The 25,906-nt window shown below is 36.9% G+C and overlaps 2 protein-coding genes across 2 annotated transcripts in view; both read left to right on the top strand.

Moving 5' to 3' along the window:
* Positions 1 to 1,658: 1,658 nt before the first annotated feature.
* Positions 1,659 to 18,018, top strand: Rs1 (Dead-box helicase Rs1). Its single transcript, XM_019052197.2, has 15 exons — positions 1,659 to 1,924; positions 3,842 to 4,021; positions 4,964 to 5,081; positions 6,423 to 6,634; positions 7,558 to 7,739; positions 9,497 to 9,620; positions 10,747 to 10,874; positions 12,021 to 12,218; positions 13,033 to 13,177; positions 14,042 to 14,176; positions 14,713 to 14,890; positions 15,292 to 15,483; positions 16,100 to 16,288; positions 16,910 to 17,003; positions 17,791 to 18,018. The coding sequence occupies exons 1-15, from the start codon at positions 1,811 to 1,813 to the stop codon at positions 17,885 to 17,887; spliced, it is 2,286 nt and encodes a 761-aa protein (XP_018907742.1). The 5' UTR covers positions 1,659 to 1,810; the 3' UTR covers positions 17,888 to 18,018.
* A 2,439-nt stretch (positions 18,019 to 20,457) lies between these two features.
* Positions 20,458 to 25,906, top strand: part of LOC109037415 (oxysterol-binding protein-related protein 6) — a 72,057-nt gene continuing 66,608 nt past the window's right edge. The window contains exon 1 of the mRNA XM_019052073.2: positions 20,458 to 21,103. Coding sequence (XP_018907618.1) covers positions 20,966 to 21,103 — 138 coding nt within the window. The 5' untranslated portion in view covers positions 20,458 to 20,965. The remainder of the gene's footprint in view (positions 21,104 to 25,906) is intronic.

Below are 25,906 nucleotides of genomic sequence, written 5' to 3' on the forward strand. Positions count from 1 at the left end.
ACGTGCAGTTAAGAAATTAAAGCATTTTCTCAATTTCATGGAGAAGAATGATAAGAAAACTCACCATAAGAGTCCAAAGTCAACTTTCATTTTTATTGATAATTTGGAACAAACATGCTCTCAAGTCTTAAGAAGAAAAAGCACATTATAATGTGAGAGGACTATAATGACAGAGAAGACTCCTCCTGTTTGGTTTGTCAGTATGTTTATAAACATACATGTTGGGTTTCTGGTGATCTGTAACTGTAAGGCCAGGGAATTTTACAAGTTACATTTCGGCTTAGCGCACCTTCACCAATGCTATTCGAGAGATCGCGAGCAACTTCTGAGCGCCTTTTTTCTTGATTTGTATCAATAGAGGTGAACACTTATCCCATACCTTGGCTACAGTCAACGCAATTAGAGAAAAAAAATTATCTTAATCTGAGGTTTGTGTTTCTTTTTTTTAGAAAAGAAACCAACTATACAGTGGCGTAACGGACTTCCGCCAGGCCCCCCCGCAAACATTTTTACAGTCCCCCCCCCATGTCAATGAAAGTGATTAAATGGGGCCCCTAAAGAAGGATCAAGGATTTATAGGGGGTCCAGCCCAGACCCAAGGATCTACAGGGGGGCCTCCCAAAGCCCGAAATACGAAAAGTGACAAAAAGGAGAAAATGATTTAGTAATCACTGAGTTGACATTGGAAGGCAGGGGCCCTCCAGCAAACAAAAAGTTAGGAACAGCCCAAAAGAAGTATTAAAAACCTCGAGCTAACAATAAAAATCAGAGGAGGAAGCCCCATCTCAGTAAGTAAAGGCCCAAAGTTTGAAACCAAAGCTGAGCATCAAAGAGAGAGAAAAAAAAAATCTCGGCGGCCCCCTGCATAGCGGGATCTGCGGGGGCGCCCGTTACGCCACCGCAACTAAAATATATCTCCGGAACTCTCTGTGAATATATTTGGATAAATAGGTAAAGAAAATTCACACAAAATTTTGAGATAAACCGTTGGTTAATTTTTTTAAGAGAATAAAAAATGAGCACAGATTTGCGACGTTGCTATTGGAGATACACATTTTTTTCACTTTCAGCCATCAATGTTAAGGATTCAAAGTCTTTGTAAAAATAGTCCCTGTTTTTAGGTTGTGACTATTATTAGGATTTTTTTCCTATATTAGTTTGCTTCGTGCAAAAAGAGTTTGAAATTAAGTACGAAGGTTCCGTAATTTTATAATTTCTCGGTTCCTTGACTTTCCCTGATCTTTAATCAAAAGTAAGAAAAATATGTTTTGAATGGGAAAATATTGGATTAATCTAATCCTTGACTTTCAGTTTCATGGAGAATAGTTGAAACCTTTTTTTTCCCTAACTTATAACGTGGCTTGGTTTACATCTGCTGAATTTTGGTCTCATTTAGTCGGAAAACTTTCGGAAGACAGAGGACCGTCCACCATCTTGGTTCTTCAATGCTATGCAGTCGAAATATTTTCTGTGCATGGGTTCAATCAATCTGACAAGTGCCACTGGTGGCCTGATGACCCTTACGGTCGGATGAGAGTTCCGTCATTTTAAAAAACCGCGCTATTTTTCTTGACGTCCATGGACCAATCACAATCCGTTTGTGAGTAAACCCCGCTCCAGGTGTTCAACCAATCAATGAAACTCCTCACCATGCTCATAAGTTAACCTCAAAATTCATAAAAGAGCATTGACCATTGATTCAAATTTCAGTATTTATTTACTTCATTTCATTGTAAATTAACTGCGCGGGTTGGAGTTAGTTTGTGGTATTTCACTTTTATACATAGAGTAACTGTTAATCTGTTCAATAATGAAGAAGAAATCTGCCAAAATGTCTATGATGCAGAAAATCGATACACTCAAATCATTGGATGAAAATGAACAAGTGTCGGACTACTCAGACGAATCGGATGACAACGAAGATGTAAGATTTCCTTTCTATCTATCTGTCGTTACTGCAAAACCTTGTGGAATTTAATTTGTTCATAATTTTCATCAAATAATTTAACTTCAAAAGCTAGATACTCAAAAACAATGAACCAGGAAAACTCAGAACAAGCACAAGATGCCAGCATGTCCATTTCTAGGTGTGCAAATAGCTCTAGTCCTCCACAACTTCTGTAGAGGGCAACTTAAACTCTTGGAATGTACTGGGTTGCTGAGTGAAGGCCAGCGTATCAGATTGATTATAACTTTGTCCAATTTTTTGACTGATCTGCAATTTTTACCACTGATCAGGGATGAGCTCTGCAGGATGAATTACTGGTATCACCGCTGATCGTAGCGCAACCTATCATAAAATCCTCTTAAAATTTAAGGATCCTCCCCTTTGACTCAACCCATCCATCACCTGCTCTAAAACTGAGTAGATTCAACTGATAGTTGAAAACTCAACAGTATGGTGGCTAAAATATTTGAAACATAAGTAGATTCTTGACATTTTCCGACCCTCTTTAGTAAGGAATGGCTTGCCTCTCTTCCATATGAATAAGCAAGACCGATTTAAGGCAGATATTTGTGGTTTACTGATTTTTTCTGACGTTTGGTACATGTTAGTTGCAAGGATCCCAACAGAAGTTTCAGCACTAGTAAGTGCCTACAGATTTTCACATTTGCTCTCGCGGAAGTTCAGGGTCCTGTAGAACTAGTTGTGATGACCCTGTTTACGGGTCTATAAGGGGACGTAGCTGGAGCGTTGTGATATCAGCCGACGGGACGTCCCTAATTAGAGATATCTCGAGCTGACTTCACAAGGCTCCAGGGGGACTGTTGCGTCGGACAGTGGTCGCCTGTGGTCTCTCTATGGAAAGAGATCTCGTGCAGACCACCTACACAACACAACAGTGGGTGCTCTTTGGGGGGGGGGGCAGTCGTTGACCCTCCCAAAAATGAAAGACGTAGTCAATAAAGAGAGAAAGGGTCTGTCCTTGACTGAATTTCGATATATAGTCTGAGTTGGCTATTCTATCAAATGAAAGGGCTCGACAAGACACAGAAAGAATAGCAAAAGGGGAAAAAAGACTTAAAAAATATGGACAGTGTTGAGAACGAACCTGAGTCGTTCGTTTGACTTATTGGCTCGTCGATGACGCGCAAGTGCAGGCTTGAGCCCTCAGCACAAGCACCATGTTGCAAGGAGCCATGTTACAGCTTTTGTATTTAGTAAAAAAATGTGTCCAACATTTCTTTTGAAATTGATTTACCTTGCACTGCAAAGGGCTCTGAAGCTTACCATCCATCTCCTTAAATCCAGATCTTAAAGTGCAAGTCAAAGACAGTGAAATCATGAAAAAAATCAGCATCTATGATAAAGTTCTGACCTTCAAGTCACTAAATAAGAAACTGCTGTCCACTCATATTTTGTGTCCTCAAAAAAGTGAAAAATCTAGAGTTGACCCGAGCATGGCTAGAAAATTTTGCAGAAGGTGGGGTATGCAAGGGTCTATTACCCTTGACGTGGGTAAACTGGTATTGAGTGATCACATGGCAATCATGACATTTTGGGAGCCAGTCCCCTCCCATGGCCCCTTTAGCTACGCTCTGGAGAATTCAGCTACAACCTCTTTGCTAAGCCTTGCAGAGATTTACAAACTAGTGGTTTGGGTGATTCTTTCAGTGGTAAGGATTGATGCAGTCTTTCTTGGTACATACATGCCCCTTCTTCATAAGATATCATCACTTTAATTGCTCATAACCTTTCCCTCCATTGATTCTCAACTTCAAGTTCCTTTACTGAAGCAAAGTTGATTAATTAATCCGAGTTTATGAGCTCAAACCAGACAAAGCAAAACCATTCCGCAGATGTTAATATTCTTATTTGGAATTTGTTGTTTTTATTTAGTTTCAACCGAAGAAGAAAAAAGTCCAGAAGAAATACTTCGCTCCGGACTTTCAGTTTGTATCTTCCGCCAAAGAGTATAACAAGGATACCTGGGATGATTTAACAAAGTATGTCCGTCGCAAAGTCAGGAGTAAAACAGATGATAAGATACAAAAAGCTCGAAGAAATTTAAAAGGCGTGGTAAGAACTTTCTTATTTTCAATTTTTCATATTTTCTCATCATAATTCTTAAATTTTTACTCAGAGGAAGGCAATTATTTTCAAATGAAGAAACGAGAAAATATTCACCACTTTCCAGTAGGTATCCCTAGATTTATGCCCTGATTTTTTTGCCTTTGGATAGAAATTACCAAAGTAAAACAAAGCTAATCTCACATTTGACTCTGTTATAATCCATATATATTTATCACTGTCTTGAAAGCCTGAGAGTATTTTGGAAACCACCCAAATAATTTCTTTCTCTCGATGCACGGTCAAATCTATTGCTAGGTGGTCTTGTCCATACTAAATTATTATCATACATCATTTTAAATGAATTGTTTATTCACAAGTTTACATATTTGAACTTAGATAAGAACTAAAAAAATGTAATTAGGTAACAATAAAGGAAAAATAGACGTTTCCTTTTTTTTCTTTTTTTTTTATTGCATTCTGGGCATATTTTGTAAGAGATTTAATTTTGTAAATAATGAAATTGGCTATGATATTGAACACCAGGCCCAAGATACAGGGCTTTTAGATTTGCAAAAGATGCTGCAGGCAATGGAGCTGTGACGTTGTTTTCCCCTGATTAATCGAATCGGTGAATGTTTAGTTTCAGTTTTTTGATCCTTTGCTGCAGATATGAATTACTCAGGTCTGCATTTAGATTTGTAGTAGTCATTTTTGCCAAGTTACCTATCCAAGTAAGTAGATAAAAAGATCATCACAGAAGTAAGTTTGGAATTGATCATATGAATGTGTCCTAGTGATCAAGTTAGTATATTAATGATGTGTGCCATTACTTTTGCTTCCGTTTTCTATACTTTAAGGATTCAGTGTTTTTTGTCGGTTTTAAGACGTTTTAAATACCTTAATATTTTAAGAAATCAAGCAATTTCTAATCTAAGTATGTATCCACAGGCAGAAGAAGAAGATGAGATAGAAGAAGAGAACAATGCCGATCCTGAACTTTCTAATCTAAGAAAAGGCAAAGATTCAGATGATGAAATAGTTCTTTCAGAAGATGAACTGAAACATGGTAAGCATGAATATTTATCTACTACAAATCTGGAAGCACCATAGTACGTTACTCAGTAAGCTACAAAGAGATACAAGGAGAAAGTAAGTAAATGAAAGAATATATTATTTTATGAAGTACACAAAAAATGTAGTGCTTTTGCGAAATGTAATGAAATTTGAGAAACACTTTCCTTTAATTGTGATCTCGCAAATTACTTTTGTTTTTGTTTTCAAATAAAAAGAAGTTGTTTTAAGTTTTTTGTCCTGAACCTTATATATGGAAGCTGTTAGCAAGTAAAGAGCATAAATTTATGGGGGGGGGGGGGGGGGGCTCCTGAGGGCTCTAGGAAGGAATGAGGGATAGAAGTTAGGCTAGAGGAGCCTGTGCAAATTACTTGTTGTTCTTATCTTTTCGAAGGACAGCCAGTCACCGCTATTGAATGAAATTTCTTCTGATCATTCTTTGCCTTTACCAAAACATTCACTTAAGAATTCCCGCTAAGATATCAAGTAATATTTTCTTGAGAAAACAAAGCTCAATTTTTTTTCGCAGATTATTAGTTCTAATAAGTCTACTAAATGCAAAAAAATTGGTCAATATATCTTTTAACGTTAGAAAGATATAACTACTCAAAAATCAAAACATCTTAAAAAGGTGGAAATACTGATACACATGAATTTGAATGGCATATATTTTGGTGATCTACGACCTGTGATCGGTGCTCTCCACAAGGTCTCAGGTCTGGGTCCGACATCATGGGAGAATGCAATAGGGTATTTTCCTCGGAAACAAATGGAAACACAGTGGAGACACATGTTTTTCTAGTTTCATCATTAGTGCATGTACTAAAATTAAGTATCAGTGGCTGAAGAACAATTCTGCTTATCTGCAAACTGATCATTCTACAGAACAAGGAAAAAAATTTGCCTGTTTTGTGATTTTGAGGTTAGATTTGCAATTTTTCTTCAACATAACGGCATCACTAAAGAGCTCCCATATGGAGTTGGAAAAAACTAAAAATATCAGCTTGCATATTTTATACTGTAAAATGCAGTCAAGTTGCTAACTCATTTTCGCAAAAATTGAAGTGTTTCCTAGCCCTCGATTTGTAATTTTGAATGAATAAATTTGAATATATAGCTATAATGTAAGCATGTTGGCTGTACTACTGGCGCTGACTTCATCTAAAACGTAGATATTTTTTCTGCAATTGAGAGGACTATCCGTCCTCAGTGTGAAGTTCCCGTCCTCTTCAAAATCTTAGGTACTCTTTGAAATATTTAGCTCATTTTTTTTTTTTTTTGTTGCTTCTTAGCTTTTTTTAGATTTTGATTTAACTACTGATTTATTGATTTGCAGATGATATTAAATTGAAAGAGAAATTAATCGGTAAGAAAAAACGAAAAAAATTAGCGGCTCAGAGAAAGTTCCAAGATAGTGATGACGAGAATCACAATGGCATAACAGTGGAACAGGAAGATGACGAAAATGATGAATTCTTCGATGATGCTCCTCCTTTCGATGAAAATACTACGTTTTATCAAATGAATTTATCCAGACCTTTGATGAAGGTGTGTAAGCCGATCTTCTTTAGAGTAATGACAAGCTCATCAGCCTTTGTGATGTTGACGGAATGTTAATTGGCCAGTGGTAGAGAAATGGTTGAAATTATAAAAAATTAGAAAACAGGTCAAAAAAAAAAAAAAGACATTTATTTTTTAGAAATATCTCTGAAGGTTTAAAAATGCAGTTTTTAGCGTTCAGTTGCTCAGTGATGAAACTGAAACTTCGCATGGACCTCTTTACCCGCCATCCTCAATCAGGCGGTGTTCAACTATGTTGGTTAGCCTTGCTGTAATATTTTTGTCTTGTGTAAAGAACATAATCAGGCTTTTTTTTAACCAGGTACCTTTGGCTAATTTCAATCAGTATGAGTGGATATGTATTATATTTACTGAATCAGGGTGGAGAAATGGCGCTGGGTCCAGGTCCACACCATTGCGCGGGGAAAACAAAGCCAAAAAATTCCACCACTGAGATTCGCTTACTGAGCTGAACATCCCCCCCCCCCCCCTCAGTCTTGTACTGGTACTCATTATAGCAACAAAATTTTTGACTCTAATTGATAAATTTTTGGAATTTTTTGGCTTTGTTTTCCCCTCAAAATGGTATGGACCCAGCACCATTTCTCCACCTTGTTACATACAGTTCGGGCCATTTTTTAGTGTTTTTTTTCTTGTTTATATTTAATTACATACATCACTACTCCATTTAATCTTTGTAATGAGAAATTTTTCTTTCAATTTATCATGGTTCAAAATTATTAAATTCACTCTCTAAGAGCCCTTCTTTTTTGAGGAAAATAATTGAAGTCTTGTCTTTAAAAGTAATGAAAATCGAAAAAAAATGAGTAAAACTGCAAAAACTCTTAACATTACAAAAATCTCTGAAATCCATCTAATTTTAGGTACCTGTTTGTTTTTGCTAAATCTAGGCTATTGGTCAGCTAAATTATGTTCAACCAACACCTATTCAAGCAGCAACAATTCCCACGGTTCTCCTTGGTCGAGATGTTTGTGGTTGTGCAGCGACTGGTACAGGAAAAACTGCTGCGTACATGTTACCTGTTCTTGAGAGATTATTATTCAGACCTGTGAATGACACAGCTGTAACAAGGTAAAATTCTGTTAGATATTGTCTGCGTCTTTTTTTAGTCAGACTTTAATGCCACTCTTCCAATTTCCAGGGAAAAGCATTATGCCTGATTTTCACCGAGAAGGAATTGGCATTGAATCCTTTCAATAACAGTTCTATGAATGATGATCACGAAACTTCTCATTGGGTTTGTTGGGAAATTGTCAGATTCTTAGCAGGGCACTTTACAAAGCTGGTTGAAGTAAAGTTTATAGACATAAGCTGTAAAATTACTCCGTTTGCAACAAATAAACCTCAATTGTAAAACCTCTGCAAATGCATACTTACTTTAGCCGAACACACCTCATGGCTGGACATGTCCCTAGGTCCCGGCATAGCGTCTAAGGTTTACTTGTGTTCATAGCCCTAATAGCCAGACACTCCAATGACTGGGTGCACACACTGAAACTGGCAATATTTTAGAAAGTCTATCTCCACTAAACGGATAGAATCAATATCAAAACAAATGATAAGGAGTGTATCTAGATGGTCAGATTTTCGTGCATATATACTTACACTAATGGAGTCTGACATAACTCGCTCTGAAACTGTTATAGCAATTGGCGATGGTGTTGATGCTATTGATGCAGTGGCGTGCGGTCCGGATAAGCAAGGCAAGCACTGCTTGCCCAAAGATTTCAAGAGAAAGAAGAAAATTACACCTTTTACATGTTTTACATTTTAGCAAATATAATTTATAAGGTGTTCAGTAAGTAAATTGCATTAAAAACAGAAAGAGAAAGAGACAGAAATACGTATAGAGCCACGAAAGTAGGAAAGCGGCAGAGAGGATGGAGGTGGCGCAGCGCGCTGCGCGGCCTGAACACGGGCCAACTCATGCGCTGGAGAGTCGCTTGCGATCAGCTGAGCGGAGCGCCACTGCTCAGCGGCGGAATCAAGGCAGGCGGGGAGTGCGGTACGTTCCGAGTCCGAGCCCTTCGCTGCGCGATCGCAGCTCGCTTCTCTTGGCCATCTCTTGGCCCGTCACCGCAGCGCGCTGCTTCTGCCTCCGATGCGCTATCTTGTTCCCTCTTTCCGTCGCGGTTATAATTGCTCCTCCGGAGCAAATGCCCTTAAATTCTATAAAATGTCGCTCACTTGGATCTATTGGTGACGAATTAGACAATTCACAATCATGTCTTAAACGCAGAAAGCTGTTTTTTGGGGGAATTTTAAGTAACTCAAAAAATTCTAAATGCCATAGAATAAAGACTATGATACCTCAAATAAGTGGCATGGCAAAATTAGGATTTAAGAGCATGGAGCCGTCCTCCAATGCTCAATAACATTCGAAACAAGGTGAGTAAACGAAATCATAAGTAAGAGAGAAAGAAATGAAACCACAGTTTTTCAAGAAGTTCCATCAGATTTCATCCGCAAAACAGAGCAAATAGAGTAAAATTTTAAGAATTTTCTAGGGAGGCTCCCTGAGGAGGGGAAAGAGGCTACGTTAAACCCCCCCCGGATGGCGAACACTAGAGCTTGCCCTGTCACTAAACCCACCGCACGCCACTGTATTGATGGAGCTGAATTTTTCAGCAATGGAGAGTGACATCTGGCGCATGCCGCTCTTAGCCTTCTAAATTTCTCATCTTTTTTTTTCTGTTATGCTGCACACGCCGGTTGAAGAATCTGACCTCCTAAGGTCTTGTGCAGACAGGAAGAAATACAAGTTTTTTTTTGCCATGGCGAAATTGTTTGAAAAACTAAGCTAGTTTATTCATTCTCTCTTATTTTAGAGTCTTGGTGTTGGTTCCTACTCGAGAACTGGGTGTTCAAGTGTACCAAGTGTCCAAACAATTAGCTCAGTTTACCAGTATAGAAATCGGTCTGTCAGTTGGTGGCCTTGAACTTAAATACCAGGTTTGTTGATCATTTTCAGGATTTATTTTTCAAACAAAAAGTCATTCTGCATGCACCTCTTTCATTTTTATTCTCTTGTCACCAAGGTAGCGGTCAGTTGCGCTAGTCTGAATCATGTTTTGATAGTTCCTTCTTATAGTTTAGCAAAGTTTAATGAGATCTGTCATAATGTTAAATTTTTACGCCCAATTAACACAGGTTCTGTCCATCTAAGAACATGGCGTATGACGTCATCCACCGTAATAATGCATATCATAGTTTCTTCCACCTTGATTTCATCGGTGTTTTATGTCCAGCAACCAGTGCAAATAGTGTGTATCATTGATTGATAAAACGTAATATGCTCCACCGCGGTGGATGGTGTCGTACGCCGTGTTTTTCAATGAGCAATATCTCTGTTAATGTTGGACGTAGAAACTTAACGTTGACCCGATCCTCTTAGTTTTTGTCAATTTAAGCATATATGTTTAAATTGTCAAAACTTAATTTTGTGACTAGTGTAACTGAACCATCAAATACAACTAGTATGTACTTTTTTTGTTCTTGGATGTATTATAAGATCTTTTAATTATTTTCTCCTCAAATTTTTTACTTCATAAAATCGTCAACTGAATCACTAAATACAAAAAGGGCACGTGTCCAGAAAACCGAATTGTTCAGGAGACACAAAAAACTGTTTATTTCGTGGTAGATATTTTTCGGAAAGTTGTTATGTTTAAAAAAACCGGCGCTCCGCTTCGCCCTGCGCCGGTTTTTGTAAACATAACAACTTTCCAAAAAATATGTACCACGAAATAAACAGTTTTTTGTGTCTCCTGAACAATTTGGTTTTCTGGACATGTGCCCTTTTTAAATTTAGTGATTCAACTATATGTTGTAAGTTGCTTTTAAATTGCTGCATCAGTTGAGATTTTTTATTACGAAAAACATATTTAAACCCCATATACCCTATTACCTACTAAATGCTACAGAGGGCATGAAATTCAGAAGATCTCAATTTTTCAGAACCCTAGTAAGAAGAAGGTAGATACTAAGAGCCATTACCCAATATGTATACTGTACCATTTTACCATCAACCACCCAATATTTTTCTATAGAATCCACGATTTGTTTTCTTTGATTCCAGGAAGCAGTTCTCAGGAAAAACCCAGATATTGTCATTGCCACTCCTGGTCGTTTAATCGATCACTTGAAAAACACGCCTTCATTTACTCTAATTGATGTAGAAATTTTGGTACTTGATGAAGCTGATAGGTGGGTTTTCATTTTTTAAGCATATTTTTCTATGCATGTTTAACTTTATTTAATGTTTTTTGTCTGGCTCGGATATTCACCCATTAGATGACACAATTTTCTTGCTACTGTTGCTGCTTGCCAATGCTTGAGGTTTAGAAAAATATGCCTCCTTGTTTACCAGGTCTTTAGCAAGTAAAGCAGCCACAGTATGCTGAGCGAAACTGAATATTGCATTAATTCTCTCCATTGCTGAGTCATTTTCAGTTGATGTATTTCATTGTTTTGTATTTAAGGTGCCGGCAGACAATCCACACCCTGATTTTTATCTGCTAACCTTTACTTATATGTATAATACATGATTAAAAAGTTCTACATATTACCTGCACTACAATTTTTGTGTGTGTAAAATCGGAAAATAGGTGTGGATCATCTGCAGGCCTTTATATTAACCATTTGGGTATATTCTCAAAGGTAGGCAATCCTCCAATTTAATGATACAATTTTATATGTAACTGAAGAACATTGGAAGATGTTACTGAGTACAGAGATGCAAATGTGGCGGCGCGGTACTCGCATACATACTCTCAGTGATGCGCGTGGCGTGATGCGCCTGCTTGAAGCAATTCCAACTTCGGCCGCTAGTTGCAGTTCGATTGCTCGGTTCCCTATCGCAAAGCTGTGCAAACCAGCCTGGTGGGGAGTCGGCGACCGACTATAAATAGTGGCCAGGGCATAGGCCAGACACACAGAATTAGTCAGAATGTGAAAGAGACTTCTTGTCCGGTCCTCGGCTCCTTAAACCCGTATTTATCCACGGCCCAGACCTGTATTCATCACAGCTCAGACCCGTATTCCTACACGGCCTAGACCCGTTTGTATCCACGGCAAAGACCCGTACCCCCTCTCTCCACGGCCCGGACCCGTGCTAGCTCTTAGCATATACTTGGAACTTTAGAATTATATATGTACGTGTGAAACACCAAATGAAATTTAGTGAATACAATTTGAATATGTGTCAGCAAAGCCCTCGTTCTTCATTATTCAAAAACCTACCAACCACCCCCCTCACACAAAGTTTAGCAAATTCAAAATGGAGTTTGTGATGAAGACCTCAGAAATTTCAAATAATGCTATTCTCATGTTCATTATCTCTTATTTCTCTAGAATGCTGGATGAAAATTTCAAAGATCAGATGACAGAAATTATCAAAATGTGCTCAAGAACTCGTCAAACTTTATTGTTCTCCGCCACAATGACAGAAGAAGTTCAAGATCTAGTTTCTCTTTCCCTGACAAAACCGGTCAAAATTTTTGTTGATAGTAATAAGGATGTTGCATTTAACTTAAGGCAAGAATTCATTCGGTAAGTCAATACAATATTTTTCTCTATGAAACCTTGTTTGAGTTTGTAAACCACCACTCCATCTGTACTTTTTTTACACAAGCTTGATCCTACCTGTAATTATATCACTCATCAATGTCAAAACTGCAGAAACGTATATCTCGGTTTGGGACAGTGCACTCCTCCTGCCATTCTTTATTTTCTACATGAAAAACTACCTGATGTCATTTTTTTGAAACTTAAAAGATTCTTCTGCTCTATGTGAGGAACATTATGTGAAAAATTCAAGCCGTGATGTTGGTTGGTCTCCTTTTGAAAAATTAAATAGGAGTTGAGATTTAGAAACACTGTAACCGAGGTACGTTTTTTTGCAACTTCACCGTCAATATTCACTCAATGGTGGTTTTCTTGTGTTTGTCTGAGCCTCATAGAACTTCGAGGGTGTTAACAATTTGATTTTGGGGGAACTCAAGGAAAGGGAAAAGGAAGTTATTCCCAGTTGTCTGCTTCCAGTTTCATTCAAATCATTTTTATTTACAAACTTACAGTAATAATTTCTGAAGCAGCACTAAATTACTTTGGCATCAGGCCACTTTCATCCGAAAGGAAAAAATCCTTCATTTTTTGAATATCCATTTCTTTACATACTAATTCACCCTGTTGAAGCTAATGATTACTCAGCAGTCAGATGATTAGATCTTCATATAATTACCCAAATTAAAAGCCTTCTTCCACTTTTTAATTCATTGAAATTGTAGTTTGATGAGATTCCTCTCATAGAAGCAACCCTCAAACCAAAGAAATATTTATTTTTAACCCTTTTTTTACTTTCCAGATTACGGAAAGATAAAGAAGATGATCGTGAGGCAATTTTAGCAGCTTTAGTTTGCAGAACATTCCGGGATCATACAATTGTGTTTGTCGCCACAAAAGCTCAAGCACATAAAGTTCATATTCTCTTGGGACTATTAGGACTTAAGGTAAGATACCAGTTCACATTCCAATCAATTAATGCTCTCTCTTATTTTAATTCAAAGGATATCAAGGTCCATTTCAGGGTATCTCAAAACGAATTTATTTTTAAATTCAAAGTTTTACACAAATCGCATTCTTTTGCTTACCTTAGCCTGGAACTGGAGCACGAACGAGTGTTCTTACCCATCTCCATCTCTCTCAAATTGTATCATCAATTTCCAGTATGAGGGAGTTCCTTGTGTCTATGGTTGGCTGCCACCTTTTCTTCAGACTGCTTCCATTGTTGCCGAGTTTAGACTTTGTTTGGAGGTGGCTACTGCCACCCATGATTATGCCTCTTTCCACTTATTTGTGTAGAAGATACACAAATACATATTCGTATACATGTTATATATGTTATATACACACACATATGCATTTGTGTTTGTTTTAATGTGTTGCGTGCAATGTTAAACTCATGAGCTCTACACTAGAGTGTACCTTTGGCCTCACAGTGGCAAACTGACAGCAGACACCAGCATCAACTGATGATAAATTGATATCAGCAAACTGACTAGAACTGTCTACAAAGTTTGGACTTAAAACAATTTTGACCTTGGTTCTTGAATTTCTTTCATTTTTTCACAAAATTTTTCCCTTATTTTCACAAATTTTTCTATCGCAATGGAGTCTAAAAACATGCTGAAAATGTCCTATTGCAACTTGTTATTTATTGCAGAGGCGGACTTGATCATGAATCTTAGAAACCTAAATCTCACATTCTCAACCCATAACCTATGTTCCCAAGATCATACCAGGACATCGAAAAAGGTTTGAAAAATAATCACGAAGTTTCTAGGTCTTCATGTATGCGCTTATTTGTATTGCAGGTTGGAGAGTTACATGGAAATTTAACTCAGCCACAACGTTTGGAGAATCTGAAGAAATTTAAGGATGAAGAATTAGATATATTAGTAGCTACAGATGTTGCTGCCCGTGGTTTAGATATAAGAGGAGTAAAAACTGTGAGTATTATAAGAAAAATAACATTTGTCGTGACCATTTCTTCTATTTCTTTTTGTGAAAACTGGCATGATTCAGAAATTAATTGTATTGTTTTTTAAAGCATTTATTCAGATAAGCTTACCTGAAAGTAGACTTGATCAAATATTGTTTTAATCATTCAAGAATGTCAGTGAAAGTAACTCCTTATTTGCAATCAGTTTTATCAAGAGTTTCGTATATTAACTCATCAGTGTTTTCCCTTTAAAATTAACCTTGAACCTGAAGTAGGATGACAATATTTCCTTTAGCCGCAAGGGGAGCAAGAAAGTAGAAAGTCATGACATCTCTCACACTGATTTTCAGTTTGTTCACAAAATATTTTTTAAATATTTGTGCTTCAGTGCGCCTATAAACATATCTTTAATGATACTTTTTAGGATTTTTTTAATCAAAATTCAGAGTGAGGGATTGTCCTTAATTCGCTTTGCTGTTGTTGTTGTTGTTTTTCTTTTTTGTATTTTTTAAGTATGCATGATGTTCTCTCTTTGATTTCTAGGTGATCAATTTTATGATGCCAACTGGAGTTGACAAGTACATTCATCGAGTCGGTCGAACAGCTCGTGCTGGCAGAGCTGGTGTATCAGTCTCCATTGTCTGCGAGAGTGAGAGGAAAATTTTCAGAGAAATCGTGAAAAGAGCCAAGAACTCTGTTAAGAGTAGATCTATCCCTCAAGGTATTGTATCGGTGACTTCGGTTCAGGTTTTAGAAAGTTAATGGATTGAACCCCTTGAATACTGTCATAATTTGATGGTCGGAGTTCCCTAATTTACAGCCTTGTGTCAAATAGTAATCAATGGTTTTAAAACAGACTAAAAAAACTTAATAATGATGCAATGTAATGCTCCTTTTAATAATCAGCTAAGCTAAAAACTCTAAAAAATCTTTGTGAGAATTTGACAAATCCATTGCAGCATTTTAAAAATGATGTGACAATTGATTAGATGGTTTCAACCGGATTCAATTTTAATCAAAACGCACTTAATGTATCGGCAGATATTTTTGAAGTTTCATCTTAAAATTTTTAAAATTTTCCTTAATAAATTTTGTTATCTTTTAACTTTTTTTTACTTCTAGATATCATCGACAAGTATAAAGAACGCGTCTCTGCATTAAGTCCTGAAGTAGAAAAAATAATGAAGGAAGAATATGAAGAGCGGCAATTGGCTAAAGTAGAAAATGCAGCAAATAAGGCTGAAAATCTTGTCAAAGGCATTGAAAAACCTAGAGACTGGTTTCAAACTGGTCAAAAAAGGAAAAAAGCCAAGGGTATTCATTTTTTGTTCCATTTTTTTTTTTTTTTTTTTTTAAGTTAGCATTATTGATCTTTACGGTAATGCTACGTAAGTTTTTGGAATGAGTAAAGTCTATCAGGAGGTAATCACGATTACCAATGAAAAACCAGTGTAATGGTATTTCAGTTGTTTTTTACAAGAAATAATTTTTGATCAGCAAGTTGTAATGACTACCATCATACATATACTAGCAGTGTGAATAAATTATCAGTCTTATCAATTATTAGTAATCTCCAACCCGAAAGTACTATTATAATTTTTATGGACGAAATTATACCTTTTGTACTCGTAAAACTGCTCTGGAAAAGATCTTTTTCACCAAAGTCAATCATTTAATGAAGAAACAACTTTAGCGGGACTTCTAAAAATCATGTTTGTAATTTGATATTGCTTTATTACAATCAGTGTGACGGAACCAACATTATATTGAGGATTTGCATCAACGCATGAATGCCAGAAGAAAAGTAAGGGGTAAAAAGGACTGTGAGAATTTTTATGGAATTGTAGAGAGTGAAATTACAAACATATTTCTGCTGTCTAAAAGCATTTAAATATAAATCAGTGTAATTAATGATATTTTCATTGTGCAGCTGACCTACGAAGGAAAATCAGAGAAAAACGAGCAGAAATGGAAGCCTCTCGTAAAGGTAAAAAGTCCAAGAAAGTTGTGGATCCAGAGACAAAGAAGCTGCTAGCGGAACAAAAAGTCCATGCTAAAATGGCCAAATCTCAAATGAAACGGAAAAAAGTAACTGCCTATCGAGAGAAGTCAACTTTCGGTAACAAGATTGATTTATTTTTTACATTTAGTACCTATAAATTTCGTTTGATGCGTAGTTGACCCTAAATTTAAGAGGAGAAAAGTTACATTTATCTGCTTTTCTTGTATTTTTGGTGCTAATTGTATGACCTGTGTCTGTCAAAAATACATTTTCAAATGACTGGTGTTGTTTTGTCTTTTTGATAGTATATGTAGGTACAAAGTCTGATGCATTTTGTATGCAAAATTACCAAAATTTGCCAAAATAGCACTGCCAAACCACCAAATCTGAGAAAGCATAAAGTTGGAATTGATCGGTAAAAAATTATAATGACAGGGACCATGAGTAATAAATTGCAAAAATTCCAGAGCTCACAAAATCCAATATACAAGAGAAGGGTCAGTTTTGGACGGTTGGAAGTTACAAAAGATTTACGTTCCTGTATGATTCAATTTAAATAAAGTCCTGTGATAGAGAGCTGTTCTCTTGGTTGCCACAAAAACTAGAATGTGATACCGAATCTGGATTTTATACAGCTATGCAAAATTAGACTTCTAGTTTTATGCTAATTCCTCTGATGGATCTGCTGTTATGTAACAAAGTCTAATCCTATTTTGCTTCTTTATTCCATCTTTTTAGGTGCTAATGGAAAACAAACAAATACAAAGAAATCATACTTTGATGATGCCTTCACTAATACAAGTAAAAAGTCTGCTGATAAATTCCGTGCGCCGTAAGTTTTTTCCAATTATTAATTTACTTTTACCATTGTTGTTTTTTACATACATTGCTTGCTTTAACCATGAAAGCATAAGCATGAAGCATCAAGAGGATTGCAAGGGTCAATCAAAATACTTTTGAAGGATCAAATAGAACTCAGTCAAAGCTGGATGCAATGCCTGTGAACAGACCAGCCAAAAGTGTCATTATATTTCAAAGTTGTCATTAAAACAAAACTTGCGAAAAGAAGCATTTTACAATGCTGAAAGTTCATTCCTGCAAATTTAAGGATTTTATGTACCCATGTACACGGTGGTCTCACAGCGTGCTGTTACTTAATTTGATGTAAGAATTATTAGAGAAGAGGTGGCTAGCTCATTAATGCAAACTCATGCAAAAAAGTAAACACTTGCTGAAAAGAGGCTGTTCACCGTGAAAACAGCATTTTGGGAGCAGCTTTCAATGTCAAATGGCAGAATGTTCCAGGACATAAACAGTCCTGTCGGAGACAAAGAGCAGTCAATATAATGTGTATGGGAGTCCACAAAATCTTTCAATACAATATTTTTTTCTTGAAACAGTGTTGGATTTTTGGCAACTTTTTTTCTTAGTTAAAATTTGATAATGTGAAAAATAAAGGAACTCATGTGTTGTCAGTTCCAACGTACCTCCAAGAATTATACAACAGCTCTAAGTATTTTTATGTTCTTTATTAATAAGCATACTTTCTAATTCTCTGAATACTCTCCTGTCTTACTTAAATGTCCTTTCCTAACCATTTAAATATTTTTCTTTTTCAGAGCCAATCAGAAAATCAAGATCTCTAAAGCCATTGCAAAAAAGAACAAGGGAAAAGTTTTTGGCAAGCCTACTCCCAAGAAAAACCCTTTTCTTTAAGTGTAGCATAAGTAGGTAATACATTTTTGTCAAGTCTTGTAAACTATCATGTGTAGTTTATTTTTATAATTGACCATATCTGAGTTTGTAAGTATGTATACTTTAAATAAATCCTGTTATATATTTAACAACTCGTTTCATCATATCTCCATGGTTTTGCTGTAGTTTCTAGAAGCAATAGGGGCACTTAAGAAACACTGAGGGAATAGGCTTCAATTGAAACATAATTTGCATCTGTAAATTTGACTTGGTCCAAGTGGTGAAGAAATTCCCTATTTTTTTAAATTCGTGACGGATCCTGAGATGGGATATGAATCAGATGTCTTAAAGGCATGTTTCCTGATAAAAATTTTGCACAGAATACATCAGAACTTCCAAAACCAAGTCACAAGTGGAAAATTAATGTTCGTATTTTACATTGTAAATAGTAAATTCAAACGTTCCACTCATCAGAAACCCATGATCTACGTAGTCCAAGCAGCCATTAAAAAATTACCAATGTGTCAGGCAAATAACTCGGGCATGGTTTCACAAACACTTCCTCTTCGGATACAAGGTCCTTTTCAGCACACAGAAAAATCTTCCCATCGAAAAGTATTCAGAAATTAGTTCAATGCTCAATTTGATTGGATTAGGGCTTGGTCTTTTGTGAGCAGGAATTGTGAATGTACGCACACAAGAAATGCTATTTTCAAACTTATGAATTGAACTTGAAAGTTTCAAAGCGTCCATCATATTTCATGCATAATTTCGATGAGGAAACATGTATTTTAGGATTAATTTTATAGTCTGTCCAGTGGTCCATTGAATGGTAAAAGATGCATTGTGAGAATGAAGCTTTTGTCAAGATTTGTACAGCATAAATTTCAGACAGACACGAAATAAAATCCTTAAGTTTGAAAATACACTTCGAATAATTTTTTTTTTTTTTTTTTTTTTTTTTTTTTTACCTTGTTTGCCATCCTATCTCCTTTCCAGGAATCAGGGATTCTGTACTAACTGAGCGAAGCTTCTTAGTCTCCATCGCTAGCAGCTTTTCAGAGAGTGTTATGATTGTGACATAACCACTGGTGGGAGATAATAAAGTGAAACTTGAAAAGCAGGAGAAACATGCAGAAGGGTGTAAGACTGATGACAGCTCTAATATATAGGAAAAAGCACTGACATGATCAGAATATCTCTACTGCCTTGGATGTGAGTGTCTATATTTTACGAGAGTTCATCCTCACAGACACATGAAGAAGAAATGGATCCAGGGACTTGACCAGTTTCTGAACCTGACCATTTAATTACAAATCAAGGATCTTTGAATTCAATACAGTCTTTAAGAAAAATGTAACAAAGAGAGCAAAGTTATGTTCTAATAACAACATTCACCCTTGTTATGCAATGATGCAAAAGATTGTAGTTTTCAAATCTGTCAAAGGAGCAAAAATAAATACTGATTATTTGGAGTAGCCTTCAAAAACAATTCAAAGTATTTTAATTGTCAGCATACTGGTGAGTTATATATTTCCAATTTTTTTGAAAAATCAATCCTAGTATGTACTTACCTATAAAATAGAAAATGCGTTTCTTTTTATATTCGTGAGATTTATCTAAACAACCTAGAATTCCATTTAGTTATCCAAATTACAACATTTTGCCGCATTAAATAGGTAGGTATGTAATCTTTTGAAACCTAGCTGATTTCATGAAGTCATTTTTCAAATATTTTATAGTCACAATACTTTAGAAATGAGGTGCATCTTTTATAACATTATATCTCTTAGTCAGCATTCTTTTGTCTTCAGCAGGGACACGCATCGAGTGGGGAATTTATATCTGCACTGCACAGATAGTGCGTCTATACCTATACTCTTTATCTGATCAATAATTTTTGACATGGTGGAAAGAAAATATTTAAATTTTTAAAAGAATTCGTTAGACCAGGATTGTAGTTGTTTTTTACTGAGGGCTGGCGCTTCCCATCGTATATAACTGACCAGTCACATAAAGAAAGTGTTAGGGTGACCTTTTTTCCAACTAAATTCCGAAATTGCCTGGGACGAGAGGGGGGGGGGGGGGGGGGAGAAATCCCATAAAGTTAATGACGGAGTATTGCGGAGTATACAGCCTTTTTTTAGAGTGAAGGATGCTACTTAGTGCATTATTGTTAAGTAAAAGTTCTGTGATCTCTTGTTTGACTTGGCTTCAACTTTGTTTTACAAATCCAAGGGAAACTATTGTGCATGTAAGAAAAGTAGATGAACTACAGATAGAGAGTTTATTTTGTAATTTGTGTGACCACCGGAAATGATCCCCTGTCGAAGTTACCAACCGCGTAACAAAAACACTATCCAAGCTTGAGCTGGGGTTTTTCCCTCAGAATCTCAGAAAACTCGCACCACAACGATTTTGATTTCGCAGAAAATATAGTGTTTTTTTTAACATTATGAAGTAATTTTACGTGAGTGAGAATTACTTTTACGTCTCGACTTTCGACATCGTCATGGTCATACTTCAGCGGTGCTGGTGGCTGTAGTGCTTTATCAAGTGCATAACTTGCCTCTGCAGTTTCCCTTGCCACCTGCCAGTGTCGCCAGTTGCGTTGTTTTTCTCGATCAAGTTCGGTCGTCCGTCGGTAGTCAATGTTGTGAGCTGCTATGTTCATACTAACCTTGAATTTAAATATGATTGTCCCATTTTTATTCAATAACTCCCTTATATCGCTTGTAAATACAGTGAAATGAAGTGTTAATCCCGGAATATCTGATGCGATCGATAGTTCTCTTCTGAACTCCCTGACGCGTGAAATAGTGCCCTGAATGACTTTAATTTACCATTTTTCTGTGTCAGTGCTAAGTTCTTACCAATCTCTTTCTCATGTTCTACCTTATTCTTTAGTCAAGGTTAGACTGGGAGAATCACTCGGAGCCCAAGTTCTCTGTGAAATTAGTGAGTAAACAAAATGGTTTTCTCTGGTTACATCTATGTGCATAATTGTTGTCGCTCCTGTTGACACAGAATTGATTTTACCGTGCTATTGTGACAACCAAGTGCATTGTGGCGCGGGTTATTTTGGCTGTGGTCCACAAAATGACCACAGGTTTGCGCCATATAACATCAGAACCTGCTAATTTACAGTTGAAACCACTAACGTCTGGCATGGAGAAGAAGAAGAGTCCTCAATTGAAGCAGAAAATGCGGTCGGTTGTCGGAACTGCCTCAGACTCGGTAAGTTCTCTCATTCATCCGCTTGTCTCCGTCCCAAAATTGTGTGTATTTGTTGATTCTGGCTATATATGATTCTAAATACATGTAAATTAGACTTGAAATGGAATAGTGGTTATCTACTTGTAGTTTGGAGCCTATAGTTTTACATCTACAGGTGTTACGGTGTTCAATTCTATGATAATCCTAAGCATTAGAAGTTGTCCATTTGAGCACCTGATTATTTTATCATTTGAGTGATCTATCTCAGCATTTTCTCTTTAGTCGTATCTATTCAAGTTACGAGGAGTATCATACTTATTCCATCTGATGGTAAGCCTGCCACCAGCCTCACTTGTTTCAAATCGCCAGTTAGGATCGATTACTCAAGTCCAATGTTCAGGTGTGTTGATAATCTGAGGAGCTGATTTGTTTTCAAGTCAATACTTGACAAAGGCTGCCCTATTGTGGTATGGAGGGTATGGAGCTGTTTGTTATCATAGCCTTAGGAAAGTTCGTTGATCATGAGGAACTTTGCTGTGACAGAGTTATTATTTCTACCTGCTAGATCATTAGCGGTTGCCATTTTGGAGACGTTTTTGTACTAGTTTTAGCAATGACAAAAATACTGTAATACAGCCTGAATACTGCGAGTAACTGGATGAAAGAATAGTGCGGGATCCATGCATTCCAGTTTTTGAAATTAGCGTGACTGACAGAAGCTCTCACGAAAGATTAAAATTGGTGTTGAGTCTCTCAATAGAATCCTCAGCAAAGCATCCTTATTGCAACTGCTGGGGGCAAACGCTCTCTTCCTGCTCAGTTTTCAGGGTTGCAAGGGTTAGGAAAAATCTGCAAAAGTCAGGGAATAACGAAACAACCTGGAAAATGAGGGAAATTCTTAGGGCTGTAGCTCAACAGCTGAACCATCCATTGCATACTGTACTGTAGATCAGTGTTGCCGAGTTTCCAGAAATTTCTTGGTGTCAGGCGAGCGTTGTGAGCACTGAATCCACAAGTTGTGCATTACTTCAATTTTAAGGTATCTAATTACTCCTCTCAAGCTTGTACTTACCTATCTGAATAATTGAAAATGGGAGTGAGGAATCTCCGCAGATGGTGAGCGGAAGTGTGTCTTCAACTCGATGGATGCAATTTGCACAGTTCAGGAGTTGAAATAGTTGTATCACTCATTTTAGTCTAGCGTGATGTTTGAAAAGCAAGTGACCCCAATTGCAATCTTTGTATTTGTTGACCATGGCAGCAAAATGTTCAGTAACATTTACTCGATTCTCTCTTGAGAAAAGTATTGTGATATTGACGTTGAAATAAGATGCAAAAGTTAGAATGTAGCCCCTTAGAGACTGCGTGTGAGGGACTCTACAGTCTACACCTACCTAATGTTCAGTTGACTGTAAGTAATAGAGCTTTAACATCTATTCAAAAACATCTAGTCATAAGGTCTTGCCTTGATTCTAGAATGTATTATTTTTCATCACTAGCTCGCGAAAGTGACTGACTACGGTTTAATTTTCTGTGTTATTCCTTCACCTATCTTTCACGAAGTTAAAAATTCTTCGAAAACTTTGAGCAATACTCATAACGTGCTCTTCTTTAAGTAATTGTGATGATGATAATTACGATGATGAACACTGGAAAAAAGTCTCTCGGATTCTGAGTCCAGACTCTCAAAAAATTTCTCAAGAAGAATTACTCTTGATTCAATCGGATTTTTGCTTGAATCCAAATGAAATCGACTTCAATTAGTCTTGGCTCTCGATTCCAGCAAAAATCGGATTGAGTCGGAGTATTTCTTCTCGTCAAATTTTTTCAGAGTCTAGACTCCAGATCCAAGGCACTTTTTTCCAGTGAAGGTGAATAAAAATGAGTCGAAATTTTAGGACGTTTTAAACCATCGGTAACGTAGCGAGGAGAAGGGGGGGTGGACCCTAGGGCGAGTCAAAAAACATCGACTTTCGAATTTCAAAAACGTATAGGGGGGAAAAGTTGCGCCTAGGCATCAACCTAAAGTGTGCCAAAGCGTTCCTCGAAAAAAAAATTTCTTGGGGTGCCTCTCCTGCAGTTTGTGTCAAAAAATCACGTGATTCATGCTGTTTTTCCCGATTTCATCGCACTATTTAAGCATAATAAAGATTCGCTAGAGCCCTGAATTTTGGAGCATTAACTCACTACTAGTAGTCATTTAAGGTGTACTAATTAATTTTTAAATCAACATATTTTTTGTGCCCCCCACATGCCCTTAAAAATGCAAAAAACGCGATTGCGGCCGAATGCGCTTCGCGTATTTCAACGATTTTATCGATTTTTTTAGGTGACTTGGCATCCACGCAAAAAGTCAATTTTCGGTTTTTAGGAACTATTTATATAGATGATAAGGGAAAAATATTAGTTTTTTAAATGCGGGCGGTTTTTCCCCGCTTTGCGAGCTCACAGTTAGGCCGTATCACTCGATTTGGCCGAAATCACATCGATTTTCGCTATTTTTTTGCACGACTTGGCAAGCATGTAAAAAATCGGACATTCACTTTTCGTAGACTCTTTTCATAGTAGAATAAGAGGATATAATAATTATTTTGCTGGGGGATGTTTTTGTACCTCTGCGGAGCCCTTAACAAGCCAGAAAAACACGATTTTTAGCGACTTTTCAGCTATTTTTGACGATGTTTTTCAGGGACTTGACAACCGCGCAAAAATTTGACCCTTCAATTTTCAGGGACTCTTTTCATGGCAGACTAAGATCCTGTATAACGTTTTTTGTTTAGGTCCTTTTTTGTACCTCCTCAGAGGCAAGAAAAAGATGACTCGTGACTCCCATTCATCACTTTAAAAATCTTAAATATTTCAACTCTTTTTTTACGTATAGCTAACTTTTATTGCTTATTAAATGTTTATTTATCAAAAGACTTCTTACTTTATCATTGTTAATTTTAATTTAAATCAGGTAAAGTAACAAATTAAACCTGCAATGAATTAAATATTTAGATACAATACTTAAATAAAACTAATAATAATAATGAATAATATTTAATAAATAATAAATTAAATCACTAAAATTTAATAATGAAATATTTTTATGAACTTTCGTATCAATTACAGCTCAAATACGTAAAAAAGAGTTAAAATATTTAAGGTTTTTATAGTGATGAATGGGTGTCACGAGTCATCTTTTTCTTGCCTCTGAGGAGGTACAAAAAAGGACCTAAACAAAAAACGTTTTACGGTATCTTAGTTTGCCATGAAAAGAGTCCCTGAAAATTGAAGGGTCAAATTTTTGCGCGGTTGTCAGGTCCCTGAAAAACATCGTCAAAAATAGCTGAAAAGTCGCTAAAAATCGTGTTTTTCTGGCTTGTTAAGGGCTCCGCAGAGGTACAAAAACATCCCCAGCAAAATAATTATTATATCCTCTTATTCTACTATGAAAAGAGTCTACGAAAAGTGAATGTCCGATTTTTTACATGCTTGCCAAGTCGTGCAAAAAAATAGCGAAAATCGATGTGATTTCGGCCAAATCGAGTGATACGGCCTAACTGTGAGCTCGCAAAGCGGGGAAAAACCGCCCGCATTTAAAAAACTAATATTTTTCCCTTATCATCTATATAAATAGTTCCTAAAAACCGAAAATTGACTTTTTGCGTGGATGCCAAGTCACCTAAAAAAATCGATAAAATCGTTGAAATACGCGAAGCGCATTCGGCCGCAATCGCGTTTTTTGCATTTTTAAGGGCATGTGGGGGGCACAAAAAATATGTTGATTTAAAAATTAATTAGTACACCTTAAATGACTACTAGTAGTGAGTTAATGCTCCAAAATTCAGGGCTCTAGCGAATCTTTATTATGCTTAAATAGTGCGATGAAATCGGGAAAAACAGCATGAATCACGTGATTTTTTGACACAAACTGCAGGAGAGGCACCCCAAGAAATTTTTTTTTCGAGGAACGCTTTGGCACACTTTAGGTTGATGCCTAGGCGCAACTTTTCCCCCCTATACGTTTTTGAAATTCGAAAGTCGATGTTTTTTGACTCGCCCTAGTGGACCTCCCCATTCCCCTTGACCGGCAAATATTCCCCTCCCCCTTAAAAACTTCGTGTCTTTAGGAGAGGTGCCACGAAAAATTTCTGGCTACGCCACTGCAATCTGCATGCAATAGCCTTCTGCTGATGTTTTGCCTAACGGTGATTCCGGCAGCCACCCAATAATTGAGTAACCATTTTGTATTTATATTTATTTTGTCTCTAGTGATTTTTCTATTTTCTTTTGATGTAAATTTTTAATTCTGTAATAACCTTATTGGATGGCGAACAAACAAAAAAAACATAACAAAAAAAAATGCAATAGCCTTCTTGATATGAGGGTAGCTAAAAGTAAGTGGACGGAAAGAGGTAAATGATATCGACCGGGAGTAGCTTGAATCCTTGCTCTTTCCTTGCACGTTGGCCATCGCCTGTTTGCGAAAAGACAAGGCAACGCTGTGAAGGCCTCAAAAGCCGGTTCACGCTTACGTGTTGAGCAACCATGGTCAGTTAGGCAACCCGCGGTGTAATGTCACCACACGCCAGTGTTCAAAATAACCTGATTATTGTGAGAGGAGGGCGACTTTAGGAAGCGTCTCGGAACTTTCAGTCCAGAAGCCAATAAATTTTATGGATCACCGGGACGTCGGGACGTGGATGAGCCCAATTTCATTGGATCAAAGCGTGTCGTAAACGTTAGTAGTTGCCGCTATCCTGACTTCACCCCCTCCCCAGCTGTATGCGTATAAGTCGGTTAAACGCGATGGTAGTTTTAACCGCTAGTAATTAGCCT

Source organism: Bemisia tabaci, chromosome 5, assembly GCF_918797505.1.
Source record: "Bemisia tabaci chromosome 5, PGI_BMITA_v3".
NCBI classification, from domain to species: Eukaryota; Metazoa; Arthropoda; class Insecta; order Hemiptera; family Aleyrodidae; genus Bemisia; species Bemisia tabaci.